The 23798-nt window shown below is 46.4% G+C and overlaps 1 protein-coding gene across 2 annotated transcripts; it reads left to right on the plus strand.

Annotated features, from left to right (window-relative positions):
• The first annotated feature begins 111 nt into the window (after positions 1–111).
• Positions 112–23293, plus strand: GSS (glutathione synthetase). Of its 2 annotated transcripts, none has more exons than XM_033094473.1 (13): positions 112–239; positions 2976–3110; positions 7911–8056; positions 10292–10367; positions 10664–10803; positions 11513–11629; positions 15118–15198; positions 15300–15377; positions 16513–16579; positions 19730–19924; positions 20384–20465; positions 21838–22027; positions 23006–23293. In XM_033094473.1, the coding sequence occupies exons 2-13, from the start codon at positions 2982–2984 to the stop codon at positions 23127–23129; spliced, it is 1425 nt and encodes a 474-aa protein (XP_032950364.1). In that variant the 5' UTR covers positions 112–239; positions 2976–2981; the 3' UTR covers positions 23130–23293. The 2 variants fall into 2 exon arrangements, with proteins under 2 accessions (XP_032950364.1, XP_032950365.1); XM_033094474.1 differs by lacking the exon at positions 112–239 and adding an exon at positions 280–298.
• Positions 23294–23798: the final 505 nt, after the last annotated feature.

The following is a 23798-nucleotide window of genomic DNA, read 5'->3' on the forward strand; positions in this document are numbered from 1 at the left end:
TGTCTGTCTGGGTCCAATCGACGCACCCCTAAAGCCAAGGCTGCCCTCACATGGACTGCCCCTTCCCGGCCGCCGTTCAGCTCCACAAGCACAGGTCTCCTCCCCCACCTTGTTCTTTAGGCCACGCGGGGGGATGTTCGCGCAAGCGCATTGCATTGCGTGGTGACCCCGCCCCCTGAACCTCGGGTAACGGCGCGAGGGGCCTCAGTACGGAACGCGGCGGGACCACGACCAACCTAGTAGGTTGGGACGCGGCAACGGCGGCCGGCAAGGGTCATGTTTCTTCTGGAGGAAAGCTGTGAGGGAGGGGACTGACTGGCTAGTGTATGGAAACCTGGAGGCCAGGAGATCTTGCTGATCAAACTCAATGGCAGGAACGGGGAAACTTGTGTCCAATGAGGGGGTTGGGCTTGCGCGTGTTGCTCGCAGACTTCCCAGACCTCCTGACTTCAGATGGGGCGGGTGTCGGGAACGTGGTGCGGACGAGACTAAAGCAGGAGTTAAAAAAAAATAAAAGTGGGAGCGATTAGGACTAAACTTTGTCCAGGGTGGGAGCGAGCAAGCCCGTGACAGGCCTCGGCGGGAGACCGTGTTGTTGCCCCGGTCCCCACGCAGGCACTGGTCTCGCCCTGGGCAAGAGATCCAGCCGGGTTTCCTTGTGGGCGTTTAAGGCTTTCGGTAATCTGGCCCCAGTAGCATTCATTCACGTTCATTCATTTAACATTCATTGAATACGGTAGTATGCGCTGGAGACAGAGAAGTGGAGAGAGATATTGTTCTTAAGGTGCAGGGGAAAGTAATGGTCTGTAGAAGCCCTAGGTGGAAAAGAACAGGTACAGCTTCTAAAGCTGTCATGAATGCTGGTTCCAAGTGGTGGAGAATGTTCGTTCCAAAGAGAGACAGCAGCACGCGCCGAGACCTGGAACGGGGAGGGAGGCTGGTGTATCCGGATCACTGAAAATACCTCACTCTGAGTTTGTTTAGTAGCCAGGGGGGAGATGATGGTAGTTGGAGCAAGGCTCCCAACAGTAGAGATGGAGAGAAATCAAGGAATTCAAAGGACTATATATTTAGATAGAATCCACAGGATTTGTGGAGAATGGGGTGTAGGAGAGAAGTATATACAAGGCTTGGGTGCCTGGGTGGGGTTCATCAGGAGAGGAGCAGATTTGTGGGGGAGACAACAAATTCTACTCTGGTTCTGTGAAGACTTCCACTAAGCAGTTGGATATTCTAGTTTGAAGGTCAGGAAAGCATTGCTGTAAAGGTACAGGTCTGAGTGTTAGCAGCAAAACAGAAATCAAGCCACAAGAATGGCTGAGACTATAGAATGAGAAAAACAGAGCCCAATTAGGACTTTTCATAGTGATTTTTTTTTTTATGTCTGATCTTTGTGTCTTCAGTACCTAGTCAAGGGCCTGGTATTAGTCCGTGTTTGCCAACTAAACAAAAGCCCAAAAGCAGCCAGAGATGTTGGAATTTCAGATTTGTGGAGAGATGGGGGCTAATGGAGGGTTCCATTGCTCTAATGTCAGTCACAGGTTGTAGTTCCTGTCCCTGCCACTAGGCTGCTGTGTGACCTTTGACAAATTTCCCACCCTTAGAGTGGCTACAGCCAAAAAAGAAGCTCCCAAGTATAGTGCTCCAAACACTGCTAAGAAACTGCACATAGATTTTTCTCATTTAATCCACACAGTGACCTTATTTATAAAGGAATTAGTATTATTATGGCCTCAAACCCAGGTCTGACTGATCACAGAGCGTTGTTCTCTCTGTGACTGCCCTTATTTGTCTCTCATCCAACAGGGATATTGTCAGGACCCTCTTGAAATCACATGCTCATTCTTTCAAAACATTGTGCTGAGGCTGGCAGACTTTCATAATAGGTCTAGCACCAGTCCTGTCATGGGGGGAGGGGGGCTGGAGCTGACCGTGGTAGAGGTTACTTGTCATTTTCTAGGTCTCTTCCTGGGAACCACTGAGCTGGGAAGCCATGTTCTGTTCTTAAAATCAAATGACAGTAGGACAGAACAAAATTAATGACTGGTGCTTCCAGAATTTTATCAAGATCTAAAACCCCTAGGGCCTGCTGCAAAGTGAATGAGTATCAAGGTGTGAGTTGGTTCACCTCTGTGTGTCTCTGGCCAGCCAGTTGGACTCTTTCTCTTATTACACTGGGCACTTACTTGGTTTTCAGTTATTTCTAAGATACTTCTCAAAAGTATCTTCTTTTGGTTCTGTGATGATAGATATCTCTACAAGGAATGTGATAATTTCCTGCTACAAGTTTGCTTCGGGTTAGTGTTAGGGAGGAGTCCACCTTATCTGCATTTCATAGTATTTCACAAAGGGCTCCTTCCCACCTCCCCACTCCCACATAATTTATTTGAGATCTGCTGACATGGGTTGTAGCTAGAAGGGAAATTAATAATCTATTGCAGTGGTTCCTATCCCAGGAAAACTTGTTATAAAGACAATTTCAGCCCTTCCCTCCCCCCCGGACTTCTTGAATCAGAATCTCTATGTGGGGCCCAAGAATCTGTATTCTCTCCCAAGCTCCTCAGAATATTCATCTAGGTTTAGAAACTGCTTGTCAACCCCACCCCCTTGTTTCACAGGTAGAGAATCTGTTGCTTGGGAGGGGAAGGAACTTGACCCAGTCATATAATGACATTTGTGCCTCTTTCTCCAATGAAAAGCATTAAGCTGGGAATTCAGAGACCTGATTCAAGTCCTACTTTTACCAGTCATTAACTTGGGCAAGTCATTGGGCAAGAAGAATGCCATCGTTGTATTAGGAATCAAAAGAGAGAGTGGCAACGGAATTGCTTTGTCAAGCTTTCTGTTTTGTGTTCATGGAAGTTGAAAAGAGCTGCCAGCCAGTAGTCACGCCACTCCTCTGTACCACACTACCAATTTCAGTAATTGCTGGGCCCTCGGACCTCTGTCAACACGCCCTCCCCTCTCCTTCTCAGGTTGGGATGGCCAACAGCTGGGGAAGCCTCTTGCAGGATGAGCAGCAGCTGAAGGAGCTGGCACAGCAAGCCGTGGACCGGGCCCTGGCTGAGGGAGTGTTGCTGAGGACCTCACAGGAGCCCAGCTCCTCAGACGTAAGCCCAGCCCCCTCCCTCCCCACCCCCCATCCCCCCCCCCACAGCACTAACCACACTGCTCTGGGACCTACTGTCCATGATCTGGCTGGCCGCTGCCAGGCTGAAGGCAATTCCTTTGGGTCAGAGACCACTTCTCTTTGTTTTATTTGTACTTTTTTCAATAACTGAAATTGATCGTTAGAAGTATGTAAAGTAAAAAAGCAGCATGCTAATCAAATTTAAGGCTGAGGTTTAAAGTGTGACTTAGACAAGTCACACTTAACCTCTCTCAGCTGCAGTTTCTTCAAATATTAGAAAGGAAGAATAATGGGACCTACCTTATCAAGTAAGTAAGAGAATTAGAAGATAATTTATGTGAAGTACGTTGCCCAGTGAACTATTATTTTTTAAGAGCCCCCCCCCCGCCCAACCACAGTACCTTCTCTGTAATTGGTTTGTAGTATATCCTTCCAGGTCTTTCTCTGTGTATTTATATACATGTATATGTATATAAAGAAATACATAGTTTTTTAAATAACAAATTGGATCATACATATTATTCTGTGACATGTTTTTGTTTGTTTTTCATTTAATAATCAGTCTTAGAACTCTTTTCTAACTCCCTCCATTAGGGTCAGCTTCATTCTGGTGTGTAGTATTCCAGGTATGGATGGATCACAGTTTGTTTAACTTTCTTCTTCTTCTTCTTCTTCTTCTTTTTTATTTTTTTAACTTTCTTCTATTGATGGCTATTTAGGTGATTTACAATATTTTATGACCGCAAATAGCACTACAGAGAACACCCACATACATACATGCCTGTTTGGGCACCTATATGAGTGTTTCTTTATGGTTGATACATAAGAGTAGAACTGCTGAGTCCAAACCACATCTTTTAAAAAATGTCATTCTTTAAAAAAATAAAACCTTTTCATTTCAGGACTAGGTGAGATATTTTCATGCTTCAAAATTCAAAGGGAATAAAAGTTTACAGTTTAATCCTCCCTTCTACATTCCCTAGCCACCCAATTCTCCTGCCTTGAAGGTAACCTGTGTTTTATAAATAAAACAGGTATGCTTGTTTATTTTTCAGATAGCTTATTCATAATAAGAAAATATGTATATATATTCCTTTTTCCCATTGTTTACACAAAGAAGCATACTGAACAAGTTCTTCTGGTTTGCTTTTTTTTTTTTTTTTTTTTTACGACTATCCAGATTAGTAACTAAAGAGCTGCCACTATTTTCTTTTACCAAGCCACATTCTCTTTTGTCTCTTTGGGCAACCTCGTTAGGGGCCTGGTGGAGACTCTAGACTCAGTAAGTGTTTGCTGAGGCCCGAGTAAATAAAAATGGCTGTCACCGAAGGTAGGCTGATACTGTGGAAGGTGTGCCTCTGGCTTTCTGCTTCGTTTGTGAACCTTAGATTTTGTGAATGGCTTGTCTGAATCCAGAATGCAGCATTTTCCCTTCCAAGATTTTATTTCTTCTGTTAATCATCAGCAGGTATTGTGTAAAGGTCCAATACAGGGAATTTCTGGAAGTCAGTGGGTCATAGAGGAGGCATAGTCCTCAATGATATTTCCAGTCCAGGAAAAGAAAGAAAAAAAGACAGGAAGAGAGTGTGTGTGTGGGTGTGTGTGTGATTTCATTCCAAATCTTTACTAAGTGCCTGTTCTATGCTGGGCCATTCTAGGCACTCAGGACCAACTTATTTTTTAAATCATGAATTAAAAAAAAACAACACACCAATCTAGATGTTCAGCTTGTCTTGAAAGATCAGATCAGCTGGCAACTCTGGCCCACTTTCCTGCAGGGCAATAATACCTAGAGCAGAGTTCCGAATGCCACCTTAGATAAGATGGGAGACTGAGGTGAGTCAACCAAAGGCCATGACCTCTGGAGGTCGTGGTCTAGTTTGAGAAAGTACCACAAGACAAAATTAAATATGTCTGTTCTCTGAGGAAATATAAGCACCCTACTACACAATACTAACATCACTTATTGAATATTTACTATGTGCCAGGCACCATTCTAAACACTTCAGAATCACTAACTCATTTAATCCTCACCACAGCAGAGATGAGGAAACCAGGCCCAAAGAGGTTAAGTAACTTGCTCGAGGTCATTTAAATAGTGGTGTAATTGGCAGAGTTAGAATTCAAACCCCAAGAGTTTGCCTCCTGAGTGGATGCTCTGAACTTCCATGCTTTGCTGCTGCTCCCAGGATACTGGAGAGGACACCTGGCACAAGGAACAATTCATCAGTGGTATTTGACCAAAAGCTTAAAAGACAAGTGGGGGAAAGGAACAGCATAGCAGAGGCCCCAGAGGAGGAAAAGGCAAAGAATGTTGAAGTGAATGCAGGGCATGTATGTGGAGAGAATGGCAAAGAAGGCAGGCCAAAGTCAGACAGCCAAAAGGCTTTGGGTGCTGGGGGGAAGAAGAGTGTGGACTTTATTCTGTGGGTCAGGGCCGCAAACCAACAACGCACAGACTGAATAGTTGGTTTCTGCAGTGTTTAGGGAGTTAATTATTTTTTTAAAAAATGCATCTGAACAGGGTACCAAATCCAAAAGAGTAATCAGTAAAGAAGTTTTGTTCCTCCAGCCCTTGTTTCCCTCCCTAGAGGCAAGCATTGTTAACAGTTTTTTGTTGTTGTTGTTTTGCCAGAGTGTCTTTAAAAGTCAGAACCACCAGTTTTTTAAAAAATCATGAAATAAAATTTTAAAAATCTAGATGTCCAGCTTGTCTTGAAAGATCAGATCAGCTGGCAACCTGGCCCACTTTTCTGCAGGGCAACAATTAGCTAGAGCCGAGTTCCGACCGCCCCCTTAGATAAGATGGGAGTTCTTCTGACTTCTTCCCATAACTCTTGCTTCTGTGACTCTGAAGCAGACTGTTTACCGGCATGCACGTGCTATCGCTTTTCTTATAGTAGAAGAATATTACTCTGTGTCTGGGTTTCTATCAAAAGTGAAGACAACTGTGTACAGCTGTGTACTAGTGATCCCAAATTCACGAGGGCCTAACAAGTCCTGGGGACAGAGGCAGAGGAAAGTCTTAGCAAGAAAAATTTCTGGGAGCTTTTCAGGCCAAATGGGACTTGGAAGAGGCAGAGTTCTGAGTTTTGAAGCCAAGGAAACGGCCCTGTAATCATCACACATGTACTCAGGGTATTAGGTTACCACTTACGTGATCTGCAGTAATTCACACTCTAACTCATAAAGGCTTCAAGATAAAAAATCTTACTCTCAATACACTTCCTCAGTTTTGTCTTAAAATAGATGCTGAGGAGGGCAATTTGAGAATTATCTACCAAAATTTTAAATGGATTTATCCTAATTATCTGACGTTTCCACTTTTAGAAATTTACCTTCTCACGCACAAAATACCTAGAATGTATATTCTGGGATATTCACTGAAGTATTGATTGTAATGGAGGAAAAAAAGGAAACTACCTAAATGTTCATAACAGAAGGCTAAATTCAGTAAATTGTGGTATAGCCAAAGAATGGAATACTATACAGCCATTAGAAAGACCGAAAGTGCTCTATTTGAATGTAAATGGAAATGTCTCTGAAGTATTCATAAAGCCAAGGACAGAACAATTTATATATTATACGAGTATGCATATGCTTTGTTTGGTGTCTGTAAAAAAAGAGAAAATACGTATGTATACATATACATTCGTCTAAAAGGATATGTGTGACACTGGTATACCATTTGCCTCTGGGGAGAAGAACTGGGTCTTTGGGGCCAGGGTGGGAATGACACATACTTTTCACTATGTCATCTTCTGTCTCTTTTGAATTTTGTATCATGTGTTTGTATTATCTATTCAAAATAATAATATTTTTAAAAATAAATATATAAATGTCAAGTTCTAACAGCATAAACTTATACTACCATAATGGTAAATTGATATTAACTCAGAGGTTAAACTCAGAAATGCTCCATAATGTAACTCACCAGGTCCTCTTATCATCTCTTACCCAAGTTCTAGTTCATTTGTTGTTGGGAATCTCAGAATGTATTATCCGCTTCTAGAAACAGTAACCTAGATGATACTCTGCCAAAGTCTAAAGAACTCAGAATGCAGCTGAACTCTAGGCCTGGCAACTCTCTAACACTGGGGGATGGGGGTGGGGGAACCCCACCCCTGGCTTCCATTCTGGGGGCCAGAGTTCACTTCTGCTGTAGCCTTACGAGCAGGACTCTCTCTCTCCCAGAAGTTAAGGGACTGGGGAATGAGCTCCTGGCATGGGGACGGACCTGGGCTTGAATATTAACTGGCTAAGAGGTTGTATGTGTGTGTAAGTGTGTGTGTGTGTGTGTGTGTGTGTGTGTGTGTGTTTAGTAACCATCCTGGCTCAAATCCCACTGCTCCTTAAGAGCTTTATATGATTTTAGATATGATACTTAACTTCTCTGAGACTCAGTTCCGTTATCTATTTATTAAGTATATATAATAATAGTATCTACCTCATAGGGATAAATGATGAATCCATGTAAAGTATTTAAAACAGTGCCTTGCATACAGTAAGTGTGCAATAACTTTTTGTGTTGTGTTTTGCCGTTTTGCTTTTGATCTTCCTTTTTTTTAATCTGAAGAGATAAAACATTACAGAATCTAGAAGTCCTCTTTGTACCGCTTCCTGATCCTGTTCTCCTTCTCCTTCTTTCCAGAGGTACCCACTATCCTGCAGTTTGTGTTTCATAAGTAAATGTAGGCCATACTTTCCATGGGGTTACATTTATAGGAAGACAATCCATTCACAGGTGTACTAGCCCTGCTGATTCTCTCCCCTCGATCAGGTGGTGAGCTATGCCCCATTCACGCTCTTCCCCTCGCTGGTCCCCAGTGCCCTGCTGGAGCAGGCCTATGCTGTGCAGATGGACTTCAATCTGCTGGTGGATGCCGTCAGCCAGGATGCTGCCTTTCTGGAGCAAACTCTGTCCAGGTACTGGGGGGTGGGACACGAAGGGACCACGAACCACTAGAACCAAGGGACTGGAAGACTGGGAAGCCCTAAGGTGTCGCTCTGGAAGCTGACATGGTGGGCTGGGGGACAGGGACCCTCCAGGAGAAACAAAATGTAGTATAATAGAAGTCAGGAGAGCTGCTGTCTAATCCTGGTTGTACTACTTACTTAATAATATGGCCTCAAGCAAGTCCCTTTCTTTCTCCAGGCCTCCATTTCTTCATCTGTAAAATGGGGAGGTTAGCCTAAATCTAAGGTCCCTTCCAACACTGCCATTTCATGATTCTCTGATCCATGACCCCCGGTTTGAAGACTGAAATTTCCATTTGGAATTAGAGACGGTCAGCGTAGTTTTGAGGTTATTGGGTTTAAAGTCAGATTTCCTACTTCTTCTCCTAAGCAATGACCCTTTCTTGTTGCCTCAGTGCCTCTCCTCTTTGGGTGGGATGGGGTGCAGACTGGGCAACACCCAGGGCACAAGGATACAGACCCCCATAATGGCTCACCCCCCCTCCCCTCTCTGTCTCTTCCTTTGATCTTTTTTTTTCCCTTTCAGGCCCTGGGGCAAAGGAAAGTTCTTTCCTTTAAAATTAAATTCTTTATTTTAGAATTAGAATTAAATATATAAATATATATGTGTGTGTATAAATGTAGAGACTAGACATATGTATAATTGAATATCTGCTTAATTTTTCCAAAGAAAACAACAATTTTGTTAATCTCTTAAAAATGAGCACTTTGCCGTGAGGGTGAATGTGACAAGGGATCGTAATGGTACGAAGTTTGGAAACCAGTGACTTGTTGCTAAAAACCCAATGAGTCGTGAATGTACAAACTCGACTACCACCTTCCCCCCAGACCTTTCTTAGGATGGGCCTGGCTTTTGTACCCGTGATTCTGGATTGTGGGAAATACGAGCAGTCTGATTTATGACCATTACCCTAAAGATGTGATTAGGTAGAACTTCCCTGCAGCCCGTCTCTGCAACCCTTGCCTTCCTTGTTCCCCTCTCCTCTGAAATGCACACAAACCCTAGCTTGTAAGAAAGAACACATATGCGAGAACAGCCCCCTAGAGTCCGGGATGGAAGGAGAGCACCTCTTCAGAAGAGGGAAAATGTGTCTTTTCAGCCTCTTTCCTGGAGGCTGGACCCTTTCCTCTTCACCAATGGCTGGCAAACCTGAGGGAGCTGGCTGGGTTGCAGAGGAATTCCAGGGCAGGCCCGAGCTCCTTGGGCTCAGTGGGATCCCTATAACAAGGTGAGCCTGCGAGTCAGGCTAGAGCTGGCATGCAGAGAACACCCTGAATCTTGAGAGGCAACAAGTGTGGCGTTAATTACCTGTGGGTGCCTCTCCCCGAGGCTTCAGAAAACCATACTGGATGGGCTCCTACCACATGTCGTATGTCACAGCAGCACACTGGGCCATGATGATGAGCCAGCACAGACATGGCCTCCACCCTCCTGTGGTTTATAGTCAAACAGGACAGACAACTCTAATCACACAAAATGGAAAATTGCAACTACAGTCAGTGCTATAAAGGAGAGGTCCACAACTCTGTGAGAGCACAGGCAGGGGGACATGATCCAGACAGGGAAGCTTCCTTGAGGAAATCACATCATATGAGCACTAATTGAAGGAAAAAATTGGATAGTTAGCTTGAGTCAGAAAACTCCTGGGGGAGCACAGGGCATAACTGCTGTCCTCTAATCTCTGAGGGCTGCCGTGGAAGAGGAAGAAAAGGCTTGTCCGGGAGGTCCCAGAGTGTAGGGGAAACTATGGAGAATTAATGTCAGGTCAGTCGGAAAGCTTACAGCCATCAGAGCTATTCAAGTATAGAATGGTTATATCACATGCCATTTTTGAGTTCTTGTTGGGACCAGACTCTAGGTTCAATTCTCATGTAATATCTCATTTCCTCTTCATCACAACTCTGTCATATAAATATAATTATTTGCCTCTTCATTTTACAGTTGAGCAAACTGAGACACAGAGAGGGGAAATGATTCTCTGAGGTTGTCTGGTAGAGTGGTAGAGCTGGGATTTGAACCCAGGTCATCTGGCTCGAAACCACTTGTTTTCTATGGGGTTGGTATGGGTGTTCAGGTTTGGGCCAGTAGACCCAGAGAGGATTCAGGAGTCAGTGGACAGGGGTGGGACTCCTTGACCTTGAAGGTTCCATGGAGCCTAGAAATTCTTCTGTTTCCTCCTCTAGCACCATCAAAAGAGACAGCTTTACTGCTCATCTGTTTGACATCCACAAGCAAGTCCTGAAAGAGGGCATTGCTCAGGTAATTATTTCCTATTGCACCCCAGTCTGTGACCTTCCCCTCCCAATCAATCTCTCTCTCTCTCTCTCTCTCTCTCTCTCTCTCTCTCTCTCTCTCATGGGAATCTGCCTCTTTTTGGTCCCTGGGTGTATATCAGTGGCCAATCCTGGGATGACCAAAACAGTGATTCCACTGTGTTTGGGAGTGTTGGCTCACGCCTCTAATCTCCCCATAGCATTCTGGGTACCTGTCTGCTCCATGGCTAGGCCCTCAGTCAGCCCCCGGGCAAAGTCCTCAGCCTTCAGTTTTCCCCACAGACTGTGTTCCTGGGCCTGAATCGCTCAGACTACATGTTCCAGCGCAACGCAGATGGCTCCTCAGCCCTGAAACAGATTGAAATCAACACCATCTCTGCCAGCTTTGGGGGCCTGGCCTCCCGGACCCCGGCTGTGCACCGGTGGGTCCCTTGGGCCATCCTGGGTACATCAGTGGGGTGACAGCCTGATGAGCCTACAGTCACATGTGGGGGCAGGTATCTTCCACTCTGACTGTGCCTTCCAGGGCCCTGCTTCATGTGTCCCACACCCCCAAGCCCCAATCTCATAGCATAGTTTCCACTTGTAATTAGGTCTTGGTATTTCAGAGAAGGGACGTCCTACCTCCTCATTGGTATTCTAGGCAGAGGGAACAGTATTTGTGAGGGTCCTGAGCCGAGGAAAGCTTATATGTTTGAGGGCCTGAAAGGAGGTCAGAATCCAAGGCAGAGAGGGAGGCAGAGGCTTCTCCTCTGAGGGCTGGATCCTACTAGCATTTATTTCTAGCCAGCAGTGATGCTGTAGGTTGTTGTAAATCCAGGTGTTCTGCAGCAGCATTCCAGACAGCACCTGGGGCTCAGGGAAAGGGGTGCCAGCTCATTGGGACGCTGGTGTGGAGTGGAAACACAGGGTCTCAGGGCTCTTCTGGGCATGTACACCGGGGGCGGGGGGCAGGGTTAAGGTAGCCCTGCATATTCTAGCCTGAGGTGGAGCCTACAGGAGGGTGATGGTAAGATGCCTTTTCATGCTCAGCTGTTCTCAAGGTGATGTTCCTGTAAGTGTCTGTCAGTCACAGGCAGAGGGATCTTTCAGATCCATCCAATCACTGTACAGACATCTCTCTTCCTACAGACATGTTCTCAATGCCCTGAGTAAGACCAAAGAAGCTGCCAACATCCTCTCCAATAATCCCAGCAAGGGACTGGCCCTGGGGATCGCCAAAGCCTGGGAGCTCTACGGCTCAGCCAAGTAAGCCGGGGGAGACGTGGCAGCAGTATCCTTCTTGAGATTCAGCACTCATGGGGGCAGCAGCTTCTTCTTTGCCTGACATCGTTAGGGAATCAGTGAATTTTTCTAGAAATAGAAAAGCTTAAACAATTTTTTTTTTTTTTAAGGAGGGTGCAGCTTACAGTGGCCCATATGGCGATCGAACTGGCAACTTTCGTGTTATTAGCACCACGCTCTAACCAACTGAGCTGACCGGCCGCCCCTTAAATACTTTTAAGTGCTAGAGTAATTTTCATGGAGTTTTGGGCTTCCTTCTGAAATAAGATGCTGACTATAATTTAACCTTTTTTTCTTGGCTAGAGGTCATCATTGTGACAGTTAGTGATTATGTCTTGATGTCACGCAGAGGTGCTGCCTGGAGTCAGAACGGGGCTGTTTGCCTGCAATGAATTGCCCCCACTGTTAGGCTTTAAGCTCTTGTTCTTTTTCTTCATAGTTTTCCTGTCTGTCTCCCTACTGTTAGCTCTTGCTTCTTATTGCTGTCAGTGTGCTTGAATTTGGAATCCTCCACTCCCACCCCTATACCTTCTTTCTGATGTGCGGTGGTTTGGGAAAGCAGATGATCTGCTTTGTTATGATGTGTCTAATGAGTATGAGGGCCTCTTTGATGAATAAATGTATACGTTTTGACTTAGGGATTTTACAGCATCTGTTTTAACTGCTTAGAGGCATTGTTTGCTCCCTTCCTATTTCTCAGCTGTGTTCCTAATGTGTGAAGATGCTAATAAGTAAGTGACTTCTGGATATGTAAGAAGCCATTGTACTAACAGTTAATATAGCAGTAATAGTTAACCCTTAATGAGCTCTCGCTAGGACCATACTTTGTGCTAAGTGCTTTAATCATCGAATCCTCATGTCAAACACTCCAAGGTGGATACTCTTCCTCTCCCCCATTTTACAGATGAGGAAACTGAGGTTCAGAAAAGTGGAGTGAATTGTTCAAAGTCAAGTGGTGAGTTGGTGGTAGAACCCAGAGTCCACCTCTCTCCAGAACCTGCATTCTTAATTACTTTATTACCTCTAAGAGAGCCTCTCTGGGCTTGTTAAGCCTCACCAAGATGCAAGAAACCTCAGACTGAGCGTTTAGAAGTCATCAGACACATATGTTGGCAAGTAGAACTCTTGGCTAGGTCATATTTTAACAGAGTGAAACCAGAAGATGAGTCAGCTAGGGAACTGCTGATGGACAAATGCTTCAGAGGGTTTCTCCAGTCAGGCTGTAAATAACATGGAAAAAAAAGACTCATGTGCCCAAAACCAGCACTGGTGGATAGGAGCTATGGGGAACCCGAGCAAGGACTGGCTTCCCTCCTTTTGAGAGTGAAATAGGCACTTCTGCTGACCTTCACCAAGTCCATTCTTTTCTCTGAGCACCAATTACTTCATTTGTAAAATGAGGGTAATGATAATACTTAAAAGGGTGGTAGTGAGAATCAAATTAAATCACAGATTTGAAAAATGCTTTAAAAAATTCAAGGATCATTATATGGTACTTTCAATATTAATAATAATAACTACCATTTAAGGAGTGCTAGTTTTATTTTACAGAAGAGCAAACTGGGCTTCAGAGAGGTTGAATAACTTGCCCAAAGTCACACAGCTAGTTAAGTTTAGAATTCATGTCTATCTGCTTCTAAAGCTTGTGTTCTCTCTACTGTACTGTTCTTCCTCTAAGAGGAATGGCCCATAATAGAGATTGAAAAACTGAGGCTCAAGCATTTGTAGAGCAGATTGATTTTCATTGATTATCTCAAACTTTGTAATAATTTTTTAAAGGAAGCCTGGGAAATGAATTATGATTTCAGTATAGACATTTATTCAAACTCTTTCAAAATACAGTATCTCTGTGGTTGGAATGAGATAAGAAACAGGGATTCTTGGTATAAAAGTTTGGGAGCTATGATCTATTTAACACCCTTATTTTATATATGGGGAAATTAGGGTCCCAAGGAAAGAAACTGACCTGCCCAAGGACAAGTGACACTACAAGTCACTGACAGAGCCAGGATTGGGCCTCAGGAGTCCTCACTGCCAGCCAGCATGTTACTGCCACTTCACCTTCCTTAGTTGACGACTTTCCTAGTCCTGCTCCCAACAGGCTGCTTGGAACTGAAGGCAGGAGGAGGTAGAATATGTTTTCTGAGTCCGGCTCCAATTATTTTACAGGGAGCAGGCTGATTTAATTAACAGGGCATGTAGTTCCACTTTAGCCTCCAGCCTCCAGCCTCCGTCCTCTGCCCCTTCTTAGAGATGGGCCAGCCTGGGCTGGGTGCCACCTTCCTACCCATGAGCAGAGCAGATCAGGCTGCAAAGTGAAGAGCAAGGCCATTCGGACTCTCTCAGAGCAAGATGGCTTATGAGAGCCTCATTTCTAGCTTGTCTCTCAGATACCCAACTCAAAGCCAAGACTCAGCTTAATGTCATATCTGACCTCAAGAGATTTCAGGCAGGCCAGGAGAGGGGGCATACTAGGACCTATACTTCAGCTAAGTGGAAAAGAGTCAAGCAGAGTGTAGTCTGAGATGTTCTGCTAAGGTAGGGAGAAGCAGAGACAAACAGACAAGAGGCCAGGAATCTATACTTAGCCTCCTAAGCCAAAGTCCGGCCACCAAGACTCTCAGCAAGAAGCCACGGGCACCGAGCACTACAGCTACAACAAAACTGGACTTTGGTACTGCTGAGTGTTGGCCCTAAGGGAGTCTGGTGGGGAGCTGGATCTGCCTTTGACAACCAAAAACAGCTTCATTGGTAGCCAAACAAACAGTTCTCTGGCTTTAGTTGTTCCCTGAGTCCTGGAGCTCCTGCTTCTTTAAGAAGCACATGGATAAGCAGAGAGGAAGAGGCCAGGTAAGCCCCAGTGATCCGTGTGGGATCAAACGTGGCCTTGCGTGCGTCACAGAAATGTTGGAAAGCCCCCGGAGGCAATGCCTTATTCATCGTTGGTGCTATAGGGTTTCTGTAGGATTCTATCGAGCTATTCTCTTGTTTCATACAAGAACCACAAACTCTCTTATTTTATGCTTTACAATCTAGTAACAGGGCTTTTAGCCCCCACCACCCAGCATTGTTCTTTTACAAAATATACGTTAGTACTCACACCTATTTGTTCTTCCAGAAAGATTTTAAAATCATTAAGTTTTAAGAAAAAGTCCTCTTGGGTTTTTGAGATGCTTCTACATTTAAATTTTAATTTGCAAGAAAATGGACGTCGTTGCAATATTTCATCTACCTACTAGAGAAGGGGTAGAGACATCCTTTAATTTTTCAGGTTTCCTATTTTCAGGAATTAATGTGCCGTGGCCTCAGGTGTCTATGCCTGAGACAGCCTGAGTTGAGAGAATATCTGTTCTTTCAAGGAAGCTGTGTTCTCATTCTCACCCCTGAAGGGGGTGAGACGGTGGGAGGATAAGCTTGGCAGCCACCTTGGGCCACCTCTGCTTTTTCCCCAGTGCTCTGGTGCTACTGATTGCTCAAGAGAAGGAAAGGAACATATTTGACCAGCGTGCCATAGAGAACGAGCTACTGGCCAGGTAAGTAAAGGAGGGGAGACCTCCAGATGTGGCCCCAGGATTGGGGAGAACCACTCAGAATGGAACATTCACTCCCTCTGACCCTTGCCCATCTTTCCCAGGAAGATCCACGTAATCCGGCGAAGGTTTGAAGATGTCTCTGAAAAGGGGTCTCTGGACCACAACAGAAAGCTGTTTATGTGAGTGTTCAGGGAGCATTCCCCAAGGATCCAATTCCCCAAGGGCTGGTTTTGGAAATTCATCCTGCCACCTACTTCCCCCAAACTATCCTTTCTTCTGGGAGATGTGATAGCTTGCTTCTTTCTCTCTGAATTTCAGGAGTGAGCTCTGAAATATCCCATCATTCCAGGAAATTTTGGAGAAGGCTAGCCAAGTTCTGCTTCTAAAGGGTTGTATCAGAACTGCTAACATTCTGGATAAGGGCCTTCTTAAAATAACCTCGGTTTTCCTATGGCCCTGGGTTCCCAGAAGTTTTCCTTCCCCTCTTGGTGGCTAATCAGGTCAGGCCTGGGCAGTTGGCCTGGGCAGTCGGGGAGGAAGAAGATTAGCTGGCTCATTCTGTGACTGATCTGGGACTAGCTCTCTGAGCCCAGGCAAGACTTCCAGGGGACTGGATCTGTGCTACAAGCCAGGCTCTGCACTTCCCTCTGGGGTCCCCCACCAGGTGACTCTAGTACCACATATTCAGATAGCATTGCTTGCAGTACACATATTTAGACCTGAAACTTTGTGATTCTTAAAATTAAGAACCTCCATGGAATTTCATCATACCACTTACTATTTTCAAAATGTGCTTTTAGCATACCAAAAAAGTCATTACTTTCCAGATAAACCCGAAAATATCAAATAAATCAAAGAAAAAGGGAAGATGTTCAAAAGACAGTCTATGTCTTAATTAGACTCATGATTTTACATCTCCCCACTGTCATCCCTGCCATACTAAAAAATTTCAGCCTGGTTTCAGCTACTTTAAACAGTGTAAATATGATTTTGCTGCTCAGTAATTAGAGCCAAATTTTTTTTTAATTTACCTAATCTGATTCTGGTTGTCTTACTGTTTCCCTCTGGCCTTTCTAGAATGACTCTAGATCTGGAATATTCTAAAGCATTCTTTGTTGCACACAGCCATGTTTTTAGTGGAAGGCGTGGGGATGTGGCTGTCTACTTTCACTGGTTCCAGTGAACCCCTGTCCAGGCTTCTCCTGGGGACTTTCAAAGAAGCCAAACTCATTTTGATGCACCCTGAAATAGATCGAACCACTGAACACATCAGTTATAATTTAACACAGCAGCTTTTTCCATCCTGTGGTCTAGGGACGGCCAGGAAATTGCTGTGGTTTACTTCCGGGATGGCTACATGCCGAGTCAGTACGGTCAGCAGGTTGGTATTTTCTGTTCGATCATTCTTTGCCTCCTGGGACCCACTATTGCTCCTCAGAGACCCAACTCAGGTGTCACAACAACTTGGGGTTTTCCCTGAGCTCTGGCTTCGGTACTTCCTCAGGGAACTTGCTGCTAAGCTTTTTGCTACCTCTCACTCTACAAACACACTGTCTTTTAGAATATGAATCCTCAGGAATCCATGATGCTTCAGCCATTCACATCATTTCTGGGGATATGCTGGTAAATGTTTAACAACCATCTTTCTGGAGAGAGAGTCCCATTTGTAGCATTTGCCGATTTCTATGGTGTAAATACTCCTTATCATGGCCAGTTTCAAGCTACCCAACTTAACATCACTAAACAGAGTTGGGAAGAGATAGGTATAATCAGCTCTCACTAGCTGGTGCAAACCAGTTCCACCACACCACTAACCCTTTGCTTCCTGCCAACTCTTACCTCTGATGCAACTTTCATCGGCATCAGAAAAGTTTTTATCACCTGCACATTCTTGTTAATGACAGTAATGATATCTATCACCTTATCTTGCTATCCTACCATGTAGTTTGAAAATTACTTTCCATATTCATTATTTCATTTAATCTTTACAACCACCTGTGAGGCATGAAATTATCCCCATTATACAGATGAAGAAACTAAGGTTTAGAGAGATACAGGGGCATGTCTAAGGTCTCACAGGGAGTTCCCAGACTTTCTGACTCTCAGTCTAGTGGCATTCCCAGTATATCATTCTTCTCCCCTATCCCTAATCTACAGCGTGGAGAAGCTAAGAAGCCCTGATTTCAGTTGGGAGACAGTAAAGGAGGAAATAAGTTAGAAAATACCATGAGTAGTAGGCTGGGGTCAGGAGCCTTTGGCTCTGCTTCTGGGAGCTCATGGGTAGTTTCCTGACCCTGACTGAGCTCAGTTTCTGTATGCTGAGGGAACTACACTAGAAAATTGAGAGAGCTCCTTCAATATCTACCGTTCTTTGAATGTAGGATTCTCCGTAAGGCCCAGCTGTATAGGGAGCAGCTCTACAGAAGGTCCTTTCCTCTAGAAAGTGTTAGCAGTGGTGGGAATTCACTGACTAGAGAAGAGAGAAACTGTCCATTTGGAAAATGGACCCACGTTCCAGGATAAGGTGTTTGGGAGAAGGAGCCAAAGAAAAAGAGAGAAGAGGTTGAGCTAATAAGGAAGGACATTAGTGCATAAGGAGGACATTTTTAGGGAACTGAGAAGCTCAGACCAGGTTTAGAACATGGAGATAAATCTGCAGTTAGTGACTCGCTAGGTGACCCTGGGCAAGCCCCTGACCATCTCTGAGTTTTGCTTTTCCTGCTCCTAACATAATAGTACTTTTCTGGGTTTACCTCTGATGTTCTGGACACCGGTAGCTCTGCCTGGAATAGCAGCCTAGTAGGTGCCTGGGTTACTGGTGAGGACCAGCCAAGGTACTGCAGGTGGACTTAAACCGTATCAAAGGAAGGATAGCAGGGGAAGGGTGGGGCAGGCTGCGAAGGCATGTGTGTTGTTCCTCAGACCATAGCCTTGATCCTGCTGTGGGCAATTTGATGTGGTCTGGAGTCAAGGACAGACTATTCCCCCAGTGCCTGAAAATGGGGACGAGAGCTGGGAGGCATGACCCCCTGCTGTTTCCCTGCCTCTTACACCATAAACTCTTAGCACCCTGGACCTTTCACCCTGTGATGACCCACCTATACGCCTCTGCTCATATTATTCTGTTAATCTGAGTACAGCAGATCCTCAAATAACGTTGTTTCATTATAACGATGGGAAAAAAAATTCAATCCCGGCCGGGGCCACTGTCTCTGTGGAGTTTGCACGGTCTCCCCATGTCTGCATGGGTCGGCATGGGTTTCCTCCTGGTACTTGGTTTCTTCCTACATCCCAAAGATGTGAACATTAGATGAGTCGTCAGTGTAAGTGAGTGTGTGTGTGGGGGGGTGTGAGGGTGTGCCCTGCAATGGAAGGGTATCTTGTCCAGGGTTGGTTCCCACCTGGAGCCGTGAGCTGCTGGGATTGGCTCCTGCCCCCCGCAACCCTGGCCTGGACTATGCGGGCTGGGAAGTAATGATCTTACTTGTCTTTATTCATCTTTCTTAAATGTACGTATAGCTCACATTTATTTTAGTGCTTAATATTAGAAGTGTTTTGGGTCTTTATTTAGAAGTTTGGTGTTTTTGTGACCAGAAATATGCCGTAGGATCTTAACGCTTATTTATATCCATGAGCCTATGGTGAAATTGGTTTCATTATATGTCATTTTGCTTAAAGTTGCAGTTTCCAAGAATCTTACTGACAACATTATATGAGGACTTAATCGTACCTCTTCCTTATTGAGTCTCACCTGTCAGACTCTACCAGTCCACTCAAATTTCACCTCATTAAACAACAAAAACAAATATTTATCGACAACCTACAAAGTACCAGGCACTGCATTAGACACTGGGGATACAACAGTGACAGGAAACAAGGCAACAAGCGTCTGGGCCTTGTGGAGCTCACAGTCCGTTCAGGGCGATGGATGTCAGGCAGTAAATAAAAATAGAAAAAAAATGTTTTGTTTTTCTGGTTGGGGGAAACTCTTTGAATGAAACAACAGGGTGAAAAGATAGCGAATGATAGGGAAACCCACATTAAGTAGGGTGGTTTGAGAAGATGACTTGGAGGCAAGACTTAAAGATGAGAAGGATCCAACCATCCTTTGGAAAAGCCAAAAGGAAAAGAATTACAGGCAGAGGGAAAAGGAGCAAATGCAGAAGCCCGTAAGCGAGAGTGATGTTTGTGTGTTTGTAGGCTGACAAGCCTGTGTGGCTGGAATGTGAGCGTGGGATAGAGGGAGGGCATCAAAGGAGGTGGAGTAGGAAAGAATTCGGATTTTATTTGGAGTACCCTGGGAAGCTGAGCTCATAAACACCTCTTGTCCTTTTCCCTTTAATCATCATCCTGTGTCCTTGGGCTAGACTGTAAGCTCCCTGCAGGCAAGAATCCTGCCTCACCAGGATGGTGCAGTGAACTGGGAGACCATGAATGTGAGGCTAGAAAGCACAATACCTGGCACCTGAATGCTCGAGAAAGGTCAGCCGAAGTGAAATCAAGTAGAATTCCTTTTGTTTTCTCTCTGCAGAACTGGGAAGCCCGCCTGCTGCTGGAGAGGTCATGCGCTGTCAAGTGCCCAGACATTGCCACCCAGCTGGCTGGGACGAAGAAGGTGCAGCAGCAGCTGAGCAGAGCGGGCGTGCTGGAGGTGTTGCTCCCTGGCCAGCCTGAGGCCGTGGCCCGCCTCCGGGCCACCTTTGCGGGCCTCTACTCCCTGGACATGGTGTGTGGGCAGCCCGTGTCTTCCCCCACAGACCTAGGTGGCAGGGAGCCGAACCCAACGTGTTGGGGAGGCTGGAGCCGGCACTGCGCTGGACTTGAGTCAGCGATGCTCAGTGAGAAGCCCTAGTCTTGGAGAGGGCAGCTGGAATCCACTATAAACTCTTCTCAGCAAAGGTGGAGACAGGGAGGGTACCCAGAGGAGGAGACTGAGGCAGACAGCAAGAGTTAGGGAATATCTGTACCTGCTTTCAGGCCTCCTGCTGCAGACCCCTGAACTGTGGTCAGAGAAAGCTTGTTCTCATTGCTACTGCTGGGTTTTGGGGGGGTCACATCCAGACAGTAGGCATCCAGCCTGAAGGGGCTTATGGCTCTCTCCCCTCCTGCTCTGCACAACCAGCAGGACCTTAGCTCCGGTCTCTGGCCCCAGACGGCTGGTGACCGCTTTCTTGCGTCCTGCCAGGGTGAAGAAGGGGACCAGGCCATCAAGGAGGCCCTTGCTGCTCCTAGCCGGTTCGTGCTAAAGCCTCAGAGAGAGGGTGGAGGTAGGTGGATCCCATTTACAGGGCTGCCCAGGGGAAAGGGGCCGGCACTATGGGCACAGTCCCAGGCTCTGGGCTGTACAGGAGGAAGTGACACAGGCCCTCACCTTGGACAGTGTCCTAGGAGACTCTGCGATCACATGCTGTGGAGCACAGGAGAATCTGATTAACCAGCACTCGGGGGTTTGGACAAGTTTAGCCTAAGGTGTCGGTGGGTGGATTGTGGGGAAGTGGGATGGGGACGTATCGGGATGTTGGATGTCTTCCTGCCTAGTTTGAACTCCGTGAGGGCGGAGATCATTTCTGCCTCACAGGCCCAGAGGAGATGGTTTTGATCTTGTTCTTAAGGGAGAGGTAGGAGTTTGCCAGGTGGGAAAGGGAGAAGAGCATTCCATACAGAAGGAGCAACCTAATGCAAAGGCACTGGTCCATGAGATTAATGGGTTACTGGTGAGGCTGGAATGGTATGAGGGATGGGAAGGGCAGGGATTGGGGCTGGCAAAGGTGGTTTGGGACCTGATTATAAACATTGGATATACCAGTATGGAGGAAATTGGATTTCATCCTAAAGGTAGTGGGAAATCATTAGAGAGTTTTAGGGAGGGAAGGGACACCCGAATGATCCAAGATCCATATTTACCATGGCAGAGCATGTCCTGGAATGAAGGGAGAAATCAGGAGCAGAAAGACCCCAGAGGAGGCTGGTATAGTCGTCCAGAAGAGCAGTGTAGAGGCCTGGGCGAGGGCTACGCCAGTGTGGACTACAGACAGAAGGGATGTGTCTGAGTAGGTGACGTAACGGACAGGAAGCAGTTAAACCTGACTCAGGGAGGCTTTTCGCCTGATGGGGAGCAGAGAGGTCCAGGAGGGCAGGTTCAGGCACACGGGACAAATTTTGTTTGGACAAGTTTATTTGGTGGGGGGGCCCATGGGATATTCATGTGAAGTCTAGAGCAGGAAGCTTGAGTTAAAGATTTGGGAGTTAAGAAGTTATAGGATATAGATGGAGCCTTGGAAGAAATCTTTCTGGAAAAACGTTTATATGTGGAGGAGAGAACAAAGGTGGAGGACCAATTCTGTGGGAATGCCAACATTTAGGAGGGGCAGGAGCCAGTCAGAAAGGCTGAGAAGGAACAGCCGTGGACAGGGAGGAGAACTGGGGCGGGATGATGTGGTGGAAGCTGTGTTTGCTTGTGTGAGTCAGGGCCCTTCTGTTAGGGTGATAGTCCGTCCTCGGGAGCCAGGCCTGCCCTGGCTTCCCTCAGCTGGTGTCAGGAACTGAGGCTGCTGACTTGCCCACGTGGCCCCAGAAGTCGGGGCACCGGGTGCAGAAGGTGGGCAGAGGGTCCAGGGTGACTGGCCAGTGGGATTGCAGGTAACAACCTATACGGGGACGACATGGTGCAGGCCCTGGAACGGCTGAAGGACAGTGAGGAGAGGGCCTCCTACACCCTCATGGAGAAGATCGAGCCGGAGCCTTTTGGGAATTGCCTGCTGCGGCCCGGAAGCCCTGTCCGAGTGGTCCAGTGCGTCTCAGAGCTGGGCATCTTCGGGGTCTATGTCCGGTGAGTCAGTCAGGAGGGGTGCTTCTTGCCGGAGGGCCAGCCAGGAAAGCCTGGAGGGAAGCACTAGACCACGCGCAGGCATCCTGGTCCCAGCTCTGCCCCTCCCTAGCTGCGTTTTCTGATCTAGTAAATGAAGCGAAGGACCCAAACCCTGCCCACCTCACAGAGCTATCAGAATAAACCCAGATGAGAAATGTTTTGCAACTATAAAGGAAATTTCAAGTAGTATCAAGATGGATGAGAATCCCTCTGGACTAGGAGAACCCAGGGAAGAAGAGAATTTGGGTCCAGTTCCCAGGCCACTGGGGATTCTGGCGCAAGGTGGGATGGGCCAGCTAGAGGATATACTCAGCGGCTGTGAAAAACTGAATGGCCTCTGCGTTTGGATTTGAGCACCAAAGAATCAGGAAGAGAGGAAGACTTGGGAACTTGTAAGGAGCAGTTCCTAGGCCCTCATTCCACTTCCCGGAAAGTACTCCAGGGTCAGAGCAAGGTGGACACCCCAGATTCCACCATGCTCCCCACCAGAGCCTGCGCTTTCTAGTCTTCCCCTCTAACCACTTGCAGGATCTCTGTCTGTCACCCCCCACACCCCAAGCCCTCCCCACCACCACAGCCATCTTAGAGAGGGAGAGAAGGAAATTTACAACTACAGAACATGACATGTGAACCTAGCATCATGCTAAGTGCTTTTCCTGCTTTACTTAATCCTCGTGACCATCTTGCAAAGTGAGAGGTATTATCCCTGTTTTAAACTGAGGAAATTGATACTTGGAAAGCCTGAGTAACTTGCTCAAAGACACTGAGCTAATCATTTCCAAGTTAGGATGCAAGCCCAAATCTGATTCTAAAATCCTAGCACTTTCTTGGGTGTAGTCAGTCACCCATGTACTATTCAGCTGGGACCAGGGAAGGTCCTGGGTTTGGGGGCTGAATCCAGGTGACAGAGTTGTGTGTCTCCCACCTGCATTTCTATAGGCAGGGAAAGACACTTGTGATGAATAAGCACGTGGGACATCTGCTTCGAACCAAAGCCATCGAGCACGCAGATGGTGGCGTGGCAGCAGGAGTGGCAGTCCTGGACAACCCATACCCTGTGTGAGGGCACATCCAGGCCCCCCAGACTTCGCTCAAGAGACCTTCTATCCCGCGTACTTGTTATTCCTCCTGAGTCCTCCTGAGAGGGGCTTCTCTCCCCAACCTTGGGAGGGCTGCTCTCCTAGACAACTCCAGGGTCTTCACAGGTTGAATCCTGGGTAGCTCCCATTTGAGATGGATGAGAATCCCTCTGGACTAGGAGAACCCAGGGAAGAAGAGAATTTGGGTCCAGTTCCCAAAACCAGAAAAGCTATTTCCCTTAGGTGAGATTTAGAAGCCCCTAAATCCTTGGTGTATGGGTACAGCTGAAAGGAAGCTGGTCTGAGGTAAGGGTCCAGAACCCCGTCACCCTCCTGTGAGCCCCTCGTCAGCCTTTTCATCAGGTTCCAGTGTCTGACTTGGGATAGGACTGAGGAGTAGGAGGAGGGGGGTGGAAGGGCATCCTTTCTCCACCTCTGCCTTAAATAAAACCATATTTCTGATTCTGTGATTCCTTGGTTTGTGCAATTAGGGGAGGGAAGAGCTATAATCTGGGTCAGCCCAGTTAAAGTGGATTGGAGCAGGGGAAGTGACTTGGCTCTACTCAGAGCTTCCCTAGCTCTAGACCCTATGAATAGGGCCCTGAAGTCCAATCCTTAGTCACTCAGTAATGTTCCCAAGAGATCATAGGAAG

This window comes from Rhinolophus ferrumequinum, chromosome 23 (genome assembly GCF_004115265.2).
Source record: "Rhinolophus ferrumequinum isolate MPI-CBG mRhiFer1 chromosome 23, mRhiFer1_v1.p, whole genome shotgun sequence".
Lineage (NCBI taxonomy): Eukaryota > Metazoa > Chordata > Mammalia > Chiroptera > Rhinolophidae > Rhinolophus > Rhinolophus ferrumequinum.

What these genes read in the sequence shown, in the direction of transcription:
- GSS (XM_033094473.1), top strand. Translation starts at nt 2,982, where the DNA reads ATGGCCAACAGCTGGGGAAGCCTCTTGCAGGATGAGCAGCAGCTGAAG. An exon ending in AGGAGCCCAGCTCCTCAGAC is followed by an intron (nt 3,111 to 7,910) that starts GTAAGCCCAGCC and finishes CCCCTCGATCAG; the next exon opens with GTGGTGAGCTATGCCCCATT. An exon ending in CACAACAGAAAGCTGTTTAT is followed by an intron (nt 15,378 to 16,512) that starts GTGAGTGTTCAG and finishes CCTGTGGTCTAG; the next exon opens with GGACGGCCAGGAAATTGCTG.